The sequence below is a fragment of the Xenopus laevis genome, chromosome 3S (assembly GCF_017654675.1).
Source record: "Xenopus laevis strain J_2021 chromosome 3S, Xenopus_laevis_v10.1, whole genome shotgun sequence".
In the NCBI taxonomy this organism is placed as follows: domain Eukaryota; kingdom Metazoa; phylum Chordata; class Amphibia; order Anura; family Pipidae; genus Xenopus; species Xenopus laevis.
The window spans coordinates 77,911,739-77,923,944 of NC_054376.1; the positions used below are offsets into that span (position 1 = coordinate 77,911,739).

At 33.5% G+C, this 12,206-nt stretch overlaps 1 protein-coding gene across 1 annotated transcript in view; it reads left to right on the plus strand.

Moving 5' to 3' along the window:
• grm8.S (glutamate receptor, metabotropic 8 S homeolog) overlaps nucleotides 1-12,206 on the plus strand; it is a 424,459-nt gene that overhangs the window by 369,240 nt on the left and 43,013 nt on the right. Inside the window, exon 8 of the mRNA XM_041588525.1 lies at nucleotides 839-975. Within this exon, the coding sequence (XP_041444459.1) occupies nucleotides 839-975 (137 nt within the window). The remainder of the gene's footprint in view (nucleotides 1-838; nucleotides 976-12,206) is intronic.

The following is a 12,206-nucleotide window of genomic DNA, read 5'->3' on the forward strand; positions in this document are numbered from 1 at the left end:
TATAACCTCAAATTTAAAGTAGCAACAGGTTGCTAGGGTCAGTGACACTGATAACTGAAGTCAGAAGGCAGATTCATTTTGGTCCTAGATTTGTGTAGCTATAATATTTCTGTTATTAACTTTTTGTTTCGATTTCTCTTTATCTTACATTTTTTTAAACAAATTGGTTTATTTTTCAAATATATTTCAAATTGGAAGTTAAATATTTATGAAATGATTATAGAAAATGAAAGCCTAGAATACTAATAACTTACTTTTAAGGGTAACTTCACATTGATTTCAAATTAATTAATTTATTTGGTCACTATCATAAAACCTATGCTTCATACTAAAGTACTAATTTACTTAGTTTTATGCTACTATCTTGACCTGACCAGTTCCTTGAACTAGTGGAATTCAACTAGGGAATAGTTAAAATTTGATTTGAGTTTTAAAAAAAATTTGAATTTGATTTTTAAATTTATCATGTACTGGCCTTTACAGAATTCAAATTTGACTATTCGCCACCTTAAACCTGCTGAATTGCTGTTTTAGCCCACGGGGGATGTCCTGGGATCAATTTGGAGTTGTTTGCAGCCTTCCTGCAAGTCAAGTTTTTTTTTAGAGAATTCGATTTGAGTTTGCGGGTCAATCATCTTGAAAAACTCATTTTTTTTTGAAAAATTTACGAACTCCAATGAATTCCAAATTCGACCCTTGATAAATCTGCCCCTAATTCTATAGAAGCATGAAAATTAATATTTAAAGAGCAAAATGAACATATTATTACACGAGTATGCTTTTGTGGTGTTCTATACCAATCACATGCTTCAAAGATTAACTTTTACTTTTTTATTAGGAAGTGCGGGAACACCAGTGACATTCAATGAAAATGGGGATGCTCCTGGGAGATATGATATCTACCAATACCAAATGACAAACAAAACAGCAGAATACAAGGTTATTGGACAATGGACCAACCAACTACATCTAAATGTAAGCAATGTGAATTCATTAGTATTAAAGTTAGTATCAAAAAGTAGCATTTATATTTCAAATTCTTTTTTTAAATAAATGGTCCAATTAATAGCCAAGAAAATTGTTATAGAAGTACTTATTGTTTTGGAAACTTCATTTGGAATATATGTTCATTTTTCTTTGCTATTGTTTTTATCTTGTGAGGGCTGAACTTTGGTATATCTATTTTGTATTTGACAAAGTGGTGTGACCTTTAGGTAGCAAAGACCATAGCCACAGAACAGTTTTCAGCACAGAAATGGAGACTGTCACCACCTTTAAGAGTTCAAATGCAGCTTGGCTGGCTTTTATTATACACGAAACAATGCTTCAAAACACTTGCTTCAACATAGGGAATAGCAGTCCCGCTCTAACACCCTCACTGGTATTCACACAAACTCACGTTTCCAGCACTCACAGGCATGGACATGCACAAATCCCAGAATCCTCTCTGGGGCTTACTCTAGACACTCTTGTCTCCTGGGACGGCTTTCTCTCTTCCTCTCTTCCTCTCTTCCTCTCTCCAGTCCTTTTGGAGCTCTCTCCAACTTTAACTTTAAGGGGGGATCACACTCTTTTCCCCAGATACACATGAATCACATCCTACCACTCAAGAAGGTTTCCACGGCCCCTCACCCTCCTCCGCTCAAGGAGGTCTCAAGAGGGAAGGCCCACCCTGCTCTCTTCCATTCACTGCAGGGACCCATTATCCAACTTTTCCTAAACCGGTTCACAACTACAGCTATGCTTAATGCAGAAACACAGATTTTTCCATGGAGTTTCATATTCGCCAGTCTAACACTGGTGAAATATACACAAGATTGTGCCTTTTTCACACACATATCTTACAGTGGGTACTGTCCAAAAAGATATAATTTTTTGGGGTGACTTACTGTTTAAGATGTGTGTGACCTATTGACCCATTAGTGCAGAAAAAGAATTTTTTTCCTGTTACTGATATAAGATACTAAATTGGAAGAAGATGCCATTAATATTCTAATGCACTGATTACCATAAATCCACTACAGTGGGATGCAGTTATTTGCTTTGCAAATATCTTTTGTTTTCACTGCATAATAAGAAGCTTCATTTAACCCCAGTAAATATTTGATTGGTAAATCCTTTTTGATTTACCTAACTCAACAATGTTGAGGTTCTCTATTGTCTCCTGTCTGATTTTAAATGTACAGTAGCTATAATCTAAAAATTAAGGAATTTTAGTTTGATAGTTGTTGATAGTACCTGTTTACCTACCAATGATGTATTAAATGTCACCCTTTTTTAATTGTACGTTCCAGAAATGTATTAGTCTAACAAATACAGTCCTTTGCTGGGATCCATTGATAAACCTGTGCATAAATATGTATTAGTTAAGGCTGATAATAAAGATCATGTTTTAAAAATTAGTAACATCATTTTAAATATAATTGTTTTTAATTATTTAAACCATGGACATTCAGTCATTAAAAAAGTAGTTGTAGCTTTGAGCACAAGATGTAAAAAGTAAAATCAAGGTACATAAAAACATGATTTAAATATAAAACTAGCTTTGCAAAGAAAAAAATCTGTAGTTAATCAAAAGAAAAACACATACAATGAAATAAATATTTACAACTGTTAGAAAACCTTTTAATTTAAAGCCATGCTACAAAACTAGGGTATTTTCCATGCTCTAAAAGGTAGGAATAGTAGATCCTATCCATATTTATAAATATAAAATTATTCATGGACACACAATAATATTTACCCATTCATTTTCCGTATTTTAACACATGAAAGAAAGCCTGCTATTATCACAGTTACATACAGTAACTTTTTTTTAATCTTTCTCATTCAAATTTTTTATAAATATATTCACGGATAACAGTGCAATTGAAATTGAGCTTTTATGACAATTGTTTATTTTTCCCTCGATTGCTAGCATATTCATGAAAAAACTCAAAACTCAATTGGTTAGCTCAATTGCATTCAGTTCCAGAAAAAAAATCAATTGCAATAAAAATTGCATACTTCCATTCATTTTTTTCCATTTTTTTTTACAAATCAGACTGTTTATAAAACCTTGAAAAATAATATAGTTTAAAATACACCTCCCACTGAAGCTTCCCAATCTGTCAGATTTTCTCTCTTTTTTTGTAGATTTTTTATATTGTTAAATCTTAAACATCAAATTTGAAAAAGCTAATTCAAAAAAATGGGAGATTTTAGCTTTTGCTACAATTTTCTCAAATCAAGGAAAAGAACACAATCTCAAATTTTAATAAATCTATCCCCACATCCTAAAAGACTTACAGATGTTTTTAATTGAACTGAAATTGAAAAGGCAACCCCTTGTAAATGTATTCTTTATAATTCAGATTTATCAAGGGTCGAATTTCGAAGTTGAAAATACTTCAAAATTCGTCCATCGAATTTAAATATATCGAATTTGAATATCGAATTCGAAGTTTTTTCATCAAATTTGGCAATTGTTCGATCGAATTAAAATCGTTCGATCGAACAATTAAATCCTTCAAATTGAACAATTTGAAGTCGTAGTATCCTATTCAATGGTCGAAGTATCCAAAAAATTCCTTAGAATTTCACATTTTTTAACTTCGAAAATTCCCTTGAATTCATTTTGACCCTTGATAAATCTGCCCCTTTATGTTGTAACTCATTCATGTTATTTTATTCATTTAGGTAAATCCTTGATATTATTGCAAAAAAGGGGTATGGAATCATGTGTATCACATGGATAAATTTTATTTATAATTCTCATTACAGTATTTGAACAGCACTTGTTGAACATTGTTATGGTGATATAAAAGGAATTTCTCTCACTATAAAGTTTGAAAAAAATATTACTGGCTGAAAAATGTGTTAGCTTAAATATAGCTTAGAACTCAGAGGAGGTTATAGTCTCTTTTGGGATAGACTCAGGTGTTCAAATGAATTAGCAGATGAGGTCCATTTATTTAATTTTTATATTTTTCCCTCTGCTACTGGGCAATCTCTGTAAGTCTAGAATTAATATTCATCAGGGAAAGAATTTCTCAAGAAATACAGATGGCATATTCCTGAGTTCAGTATGCATTAAAAAACATATTCATGCAAAACTGTTAATTATCTGGTTAAGCACTACTTTTAGTGCATCAGTAAGCCATGCACTATATGGAGTAAATGTAAAATGCAACAAGAAAGACTGCTGTATTCATTTTTCTTTTAGACAACGTATTTCAAAAACTGTCCTATGTTGACAAATGTGCATTTTATTAGGCAATTGAACAAAAGTGAGTTGGAAAACTCCTATTGAAGGCTGCATAAAACACAATATTTTCAGTTCAGTAAACCTCTGCTAGGGAAAACAAAATTGTAAAAGTGGGTTACTAATCCTCTACATTTTCCACATACAGTACAAGATATATATATTCTCTATGGATGCATCAAGAATATGCACACAGGAAATTTAGAGCTGTATGTAATAATTTGCTTGTAATAGCAATCAGTATCAAAGAGATTGCTTACTTTAATATACCACATTCTGAATGCAAAAAATATTGATACTGCACTGGATATTTAAAAATTGGTATTGTTAATTATTACATATACTACCTTGTAAATACATTACAACAAGCAAATTTGTTGTACATTTTGTAAATCTTTATGTAAAAAATATTTGATTAGCTCTCTTAAAAATAGGAACTATTAGAATAATATGTATCCCCCTTGATTTCTTACTGAATGGTCAGCAAATGGTATTGCTTTTTATATGTATTCTCAATCAATTCTCTGCAACAATTTGCAAGCAAAGAGTTGTGGATTTGGGCACAATATGGTAATCAAAATTTTTAGAACAGCAGCAAACTATCTTACAAAACCCCAATATTTATGGCCTGATAACAGGAGAAACCAAGCACAAAATAGTGCATAGCCAGAAGATTACTTATATATTTCTAACTTTTTAGCAATAACATACAAAGATTTTAAGAAGGGTTATTTACTAAAACCAATTTTTTCTCATTATTTTATCAAAACTAGGGATGGGCGAATTTTTTCGCCTCGTTTCGCCAAAAAAATGACGCCCATAGACTTGTATGGCAGCGTGCGTCAAAAAAAAGAGGCGCGTCAAAACAATTTCGCCGCGCGACTAAAGTTTTTTGACGCCCATAGACTTTAATGGGTGTCTGCGACATTTCGCAGGCGGCGAATTTTTAGCTAAGCGAAACGGGTCAAATTCGCCCATCCCTAATCAAAACAACTTCTACCAAACTCCCATCCACAATTTTACCTTATTTATCAATAAATTAACTCAAAATAATATTGCATGGGAAAAGACCAGAAAAGAAAAAATCGTGAAAACCAGAAAAAAAACTGACTTTAGTAAATAACCCCCTAATTGTGATTAGAACTAAATAATTTTAGGGTAAAAAAAAAAATCCAGAGATATCCTGGGAATCAGTATGTTGGCCTACACCCTCTCATCAGGATAAGTAAGGAGAGGGCTTAATAAATGGGAAACATTTTATGGTTTAGGATTTAGAAGAACAGAGGAAATAAAATGCTATTGGTTTACTTATTCCAACATCCTCCTTCTTCAAAGGGGACCCGTCGCCAAAAAAGATTATTCAAAATCCTATTTTATCACATTAGTCAAGCAAAATTAACTTTAATTACACAATATAAATTATTTTAATATTGTTTCCTTCAGTCTGGGAATTCATAATTATAGCAAGCAGGCAGGGGCCATTTTGTGCACACTGTTATTAAGGTAAGCCTTGCATAATCTCAATATCTTGTTTGTGCACCAGAATAGGGGATCCAATGTCCATCCCCATGCCCTGGCTACACAATTAAATGGTGAAGAGAACGGGGGAATGTGTGGAGAGCAGGACATCTAGGAAGTGCTGAATGGAAAGTGAAAGCAATTGTCTGCCCCTCCTCTATGCCTAAGGAATAGAGGAGGGGCAGACAATATTTGATTGACAGCTGAGATTTTTAAATGAGCTTACAACAGCTATGAATGCTTTAATAAAAAATAGTAATTGGATTTCATGTTTAATTTGAAAAGGACTTTTATTATGCAGCTTTTTGTGTCTGGGTGACAGGTCCACTTTAAGGGGCCGATTCACAAAGGGTCGAATATCGAGGGTTAATTAACCCTCGATATTCAACTGGGAATTAAAATCCTTCGACTTCGAATATCGAAGTCGAAGGATTTTAGCGCAAATAGTGCGATCGAACGATCGAAGGATTATTCCTTCGATCGAACGATAAAATCCTTCGAATCGAACGATACGAAGGATTTTAATCCAACGATCGAAGGAATATCCTTCGATCAAAAAAAGTTAGCCAAGCCTATGGGGACCTTCCCCATAGGCTAACATTGAGTTCAGTAGCTTTTAGATGGCGAACTTGGGGGTCGAAGTTTTTTCTTAAAGAGACAGTACTTCGACTATCGAATGGTCGAATGGTCGAACGATTTTTAGTTCGAATAGTTCGATTCGAAGTCGTAGTCGTAGTCGAAGGTCGTAGTAGCCCATTCGATGGTCGAAGTAGCCCAAAAAACACTTCGAAATTCGAAGTTTTTTTACTTCGAATCCTTCACTCGAAGTTAGTGAATCGGCCCCTAAGTCTTCTACTTTATTAGGAGCATTCTCCAAACCAAAAATAAAAAGATAAATGGTGAAATTGAAAATCTATAAATGTCTGGAAATGCTGAACATGCATACATATTTTTTAGAAATGCATGCATACTATCAAAGTGCATATTATATGTAAATATCCCATGGATATAGATTTCATGAAAATGCTACTAAACTGAACCACAATCGTTCAGATATTCCAGTCTGAGTATGTCATTTCAGTTTGCTAAAAAAGTATATGCAGATAATGACATCATATGTTACATATATATGTAACGTATTGCTGTTTTTTGGCAAAATTGAGTTAGTACAATGCCACTTGTCAGGTCCATTTACATATAAAAATGCCAGCATGACAATATAAAGAGACTGCCATTGTGAAAGAAGAGATCTAGAACAGAATTTGTAACCAAGCACAACTGTTCAATCTACTTGCAAAATATAGATATTTATAGACAAAATTGATTCTTGGAATGACTCCCTTAGAAAAGATTAACTATTTGTGAAATATCTGTGTGAGCCTCAGTGTTTCAAAGCAGCTGAAGCTTTACAGTGTTCCTTTGCAGCACAATTTGAAAAGCTGTGAAATATTGCTTGTTAAAGTGCGAGGAGCATGCCAGTTACATCAATCAGAAGATGAAGGTTTGTTTCACTGCCCCCTGTGGGAAGCTAGAAGATTGGCTGTGGGCAAACCCAATCTACTGCAACTTCAGAGGCTTTGATCAAGTGCATCAAAATGTATTGGTGGTTCCTTAGCGAATTGGACCACATTAATAGCTTCCACAACCTTTTTTAAAGCTTTGTACACTACTATATAATATACTGTTCCCTATTGAATATTGTTCTCGTGTCTACTAGTTATATAAAGCAATCAAATTATCCAATTATAAATTGAAATGGACCTTACAGCTTCATTTGAGACATTGGCAAATATTAAATAATATATTTTCCTGTAGCAATGAGACATGATTTGGGTACATCACTGGATATAGAGTAGTGTACCTTAAAACTTTTTTTAACTTTAATTTATATGCTAAATTGTTGCAGAAAAACAATATTAGAGGAAAAATATTCCAGTGCTCCACACGTTAGACATAAAACATACAAGCTGGTAAATAATAAGAAACCACTATAAATTGGCTACTTACAAAATATCCAATGTGGTACAGCAAATAGATGAGTTCAGTTGGAGCACTGGAACATGCTGGGGCATTGAATATTTGCTGCAGAACCACGTGCACTAGATCTCTTTCCATTTGGCTTAATACTGGTCTATATCTGGTGAGTAGGCTGACTCACTGGGTGTGCAGTAAAGGAGAGATAGTCCCTGGGGGACAAGTCACTATCTGTATTAACTTATGACGCTATATAGTTTTTTATCTAATGTGCACTTTCTTGTAGTTTTACTACTTTTTTATCATATTTGGAACTCTGGCGCAGAGGGGATCATTCTGCAATTCACTAATTGGATATTGGACATTTGTTCGTGAATATCATGTTTTAGTACTGAACATTTGTTATTATTAAGATTTAAAATGTCATTTGTGAATCTTTCAAGCATAAAAAATAGTTGTCAAAATCATTACTTACCTTTGCAATTTGCATTGGGTTTAGGTATTAAAAAAAAGATGTTAGAGTGCAATGCTGTCACTCAGCTCTACTACCCAATAGTAAACAATACAACACATTCTTATGAATTGACACAGCACAAAATTTTTATTTGAAAGCAGTCAAACACAAGCTAATGAACTAAAACGTTCAGCTTCGTTGATTACAGCAGTTATTTAAACATTTTCTTGACTAGTCAATAAAATGTTATTAAATCCAAAACAATTTCAACTGCTTGGAATCCTTGGTTATCTAGTAAATAGTACATCTAGTCAGCAGGTAGCATTTACTGAGAACCTGTGTAAAAATAAACAGCTTATTAGTTACTAAAGCCTATTACACTGTGACAAACCTTTCATCTCTTAATATTTATTCACCTTTATCGTTATATATTCACAATTGTTATAAATCATAAAAATTAGCCTCTATTTGTTAGTGATTGTAGTTTTAAATTTTCGCTAACTAATCACATAGGGGCAGATTTATTAAAGTTGAATTGGAAATTCTAATTCGAATTTCTGAATTAAATTTTTGGTCAAAACTCACAAATTCGAGTTGGGAATAATTCAAACTCATCATATCATACCTGGACCCTGGAAACAATTTGAATTAGACTATTTGCCACCTAAAACCTGCCAAATTCATGGTTAATGGGAGAGGTCCAGTGACCCATTTGAACATGTTAACAGCCTTCCTGACATTCAAGTTTTTTTGGAGAAAAAAAACTCAAGTCAAGTTTTAGGGACGGTAATAATCGTTCAATAAATTTGATAAATCTGCCCCTTAATATAAATAAATACTTGCCCTAGAAAAATAGGACTAAATTAGATGTCATATTGCACATAGATATGTTATTTTATTGATACTTTTAGGGAAAAAACATCTTCAATAGTAAATGTCAAATTTGCAATTTTTCCTTATATATAAAATAATGTGCACTTTATATGCGCATTATCATTTCTAGATTTACTCTAGATTTGAGTTAGAATAAGCATTACCTTTTCTGTGGAACAGTTGAAATAAATAATATTTAAAAAAATGGCTGGATCAAATAATAGAAATATGTGCTTGCAGTATTTCCAGCTTATCACATTTTACTTAATGACATAGGGGTTGATTCACTAAAAGCTTTGTTGAAAGCTTTGCACACCTCGCACCACTTTGTCAGGTGCAAATTCGTTACCTCTACACTAATTCACTAATATGAGAGGTTGCATCCTGGAAGCCGAATGCTGGCAACTTTTCGCTAGCGTTACTTTGGCAGTGCGATCATTTCATAGTAAAGATGTGCTAGCGTTCGTTTGGGCCTAGCAGATGTTGTTGCAAATGCTTGAAGTTACCACTTTTAATTACAAATGTCCAAGGAAGCTTAATAAAGACAAAAGAGTTAATATTATGCCCTACACATGAGCCCACTGTAAAATGTTCCATATGTTCCATATGTTCTCAAATGTCTGGGGAAAAATGTTAAGACAAAAAAGTTTTAGAACTTTGAAGGCAATCCCGCTAAAAAAGGAAAAGTCACCAGTGTTTTTTAATCTTTAATGCATTTTTGGCAGACAGAATAAGATGTAACTGACATAACACTGAGGAATATCTAGCTTCATTTTAGTAGTTTGCCTGATCTGAGGTGGCAAAGTCAACTCTGGCAAAAGACGTAGCGTTCTGTAAAATCCGCACTTTACTGAATTCAACAACCATTCGCCTGAACGAAAAGTCGCCTGGCGATAGTGTGAATGAACGCTAGTGACAATCCCATTCACTAGCGAATTGTCGCCTGTGCCAGTTAGTGAATTGCCGATGTCCCTGCGGATTGGATTTCTATCGGATTTTTTGCTAGTGACGACCACTTCACCCTTTAGTGAATCTGCCCCTAAGAGTGGCTTTTTGAACTTAGGAACTTTTTTTCCCATTTCATAAATGTCAGCATAAAAATACCAGCCTTCCTTTTTCAAACCATGACATTAGTAGTAGAAGAAGTTCCTTAAATACAAACTATTAAAAATGTTAGTGTTATGAGAAAGATAGCTATATCCATTGTTTAAATTATCCCTGTGTATGGCAGATCTGGACAGACTGGATTTTTAATACCAACACTGCACCATAAGGATTTTGTCTCCACTTTTAAAATATATGACCTAGAAGATTTTTTAAAGATGTTTTTAAATATTGTGTTTTCCTTTTCTAGTTATGTGCAAAATGAGCAGGCAATTGCCATTGCATTTGTAAAACATCCGCTTCTTTTTCCATTTTGGTGCAAGAAAAAAACACACATTTGGGGCAATGTACTGTAATATTGGTATTGGATGGGCGGATTTGACCCGTTTCGTTTCGCCAAAAATGTGCTGCCGGCGAAATGTCGCAGACGCCCATTAAAGTCTATGGGCATCAAAAAAATTTTGTCGCACGGCACGCCGCCATACAAGTCTATGGGCGTCATTTTTTCTGTGAAAAAATTCGCCCATCCTTAATCATTCTCAATTAATTTGCAATGTGAATAAATGTTTTGCAAAGTAAACAATTTTGTCTTTGTGAAAACTGCCCCTCACACATCAGTAGTATATCGATTGCAAATTTTATAGTGTGCAGTATATGTAATAAAACTTCTTAATGAAAAAGGTTACGCCACCTTCAAGAAGGTTTCCAATTTCGCAATAAAGATTGCAATGCAATAAAAGCCTAATGAAGAATATTAGAATATTTCTGTCTGGAAGTCCATTTTAAGTAAACTATTCTATTATTTTAAAACTTTTTTCTTTTTCTCTGTAATAATTAAATAGTACCTTGTATTTTATCCTAACTAAACACCATTAATCCATATAAATAATAATCCTATTGGCTTTATTTATTGTTTAAATGTGTTTTGAGTACACTTTGAGAATGGAGATCCTTGAGGTTCCAAGCCTGGAGTTGTATGTGTTTGTTTCATATGAGAATGGGCGGCAATGTTATATCAGTTGATTGAGTTAAATTCCGACACCATCCTAAGTGGCGGAATAGAGGTGGCATTTATTTACACAGTTTAGTCCTTTAACTTGAGACAAGAAAGGACTAATTGTTTTTTTAATAAAACATTATAACAGAAATCTAAAATATAGGCTTAAAGAATTCACGAATTATGCACAAACAAAACAAAATTAAACATTTTTTATGTTTTTTTGATTTAATTCCCTCAGCAGCACCAATCTGTACTTTAAACAGGTTTTATACAAAGCCAAACAAGCATTACCTGCAATTGTTTTATTTGAGTTGTTTTTTTCAAACTAAAATAAACTTATACAGATGTGCTGGTAAAGCACACGCAAGTTGCATGTCTGCATCAATGGTGCCACTTCTGACTTACAAATGCATGTTTCTTCAAAAATATCATTAGTATAGTATTCACTAGGGCAGTCAATTGTTTGAGAAGCCACAACGTTGTATGGGAACCCTGGCAGTATCACTTCCGCAAGGCAGATGTTAATTCCAAGATTACCCTGTATCCATACACCCTCTACTAACATAATCTCACTATCCTAGTGTGTTATAAGTCTGTAATGAGTGTATGCTTTGAATGCTTGTTTTTTTTTTAAAATATTTGTTTTACACTTTCCCTGATAAAAATTTTAGCAAGATTAATTCAGGAATAACGATTTACTGCAGAAAAAGAAAAGTTAGTTTCAAAATTACAGTTACTGGCTCATCTGTAATGTGTCCAAACACATTGTAGCAGAAGTGGAATTTTGTACAAGTATGGGATCCGTTATCTGGAAACTCATTATCCAGAAAGCCCTGAATTACGGAAAGGCTGTCTCCAATAGACTCCATTTTATCTATATCATGAAAATCTTTAAAAATGATTTCCTTTTTCTCTGTACCTTGTATATGATCCAAACTAAGATATAATTCATCCTTATTTGAAGCAAAACAAGCCTATTGGGATTTATTTCATGTTTACATGATTTTCAAGTAGACAAGGAATGAAGAACCAAATTACGG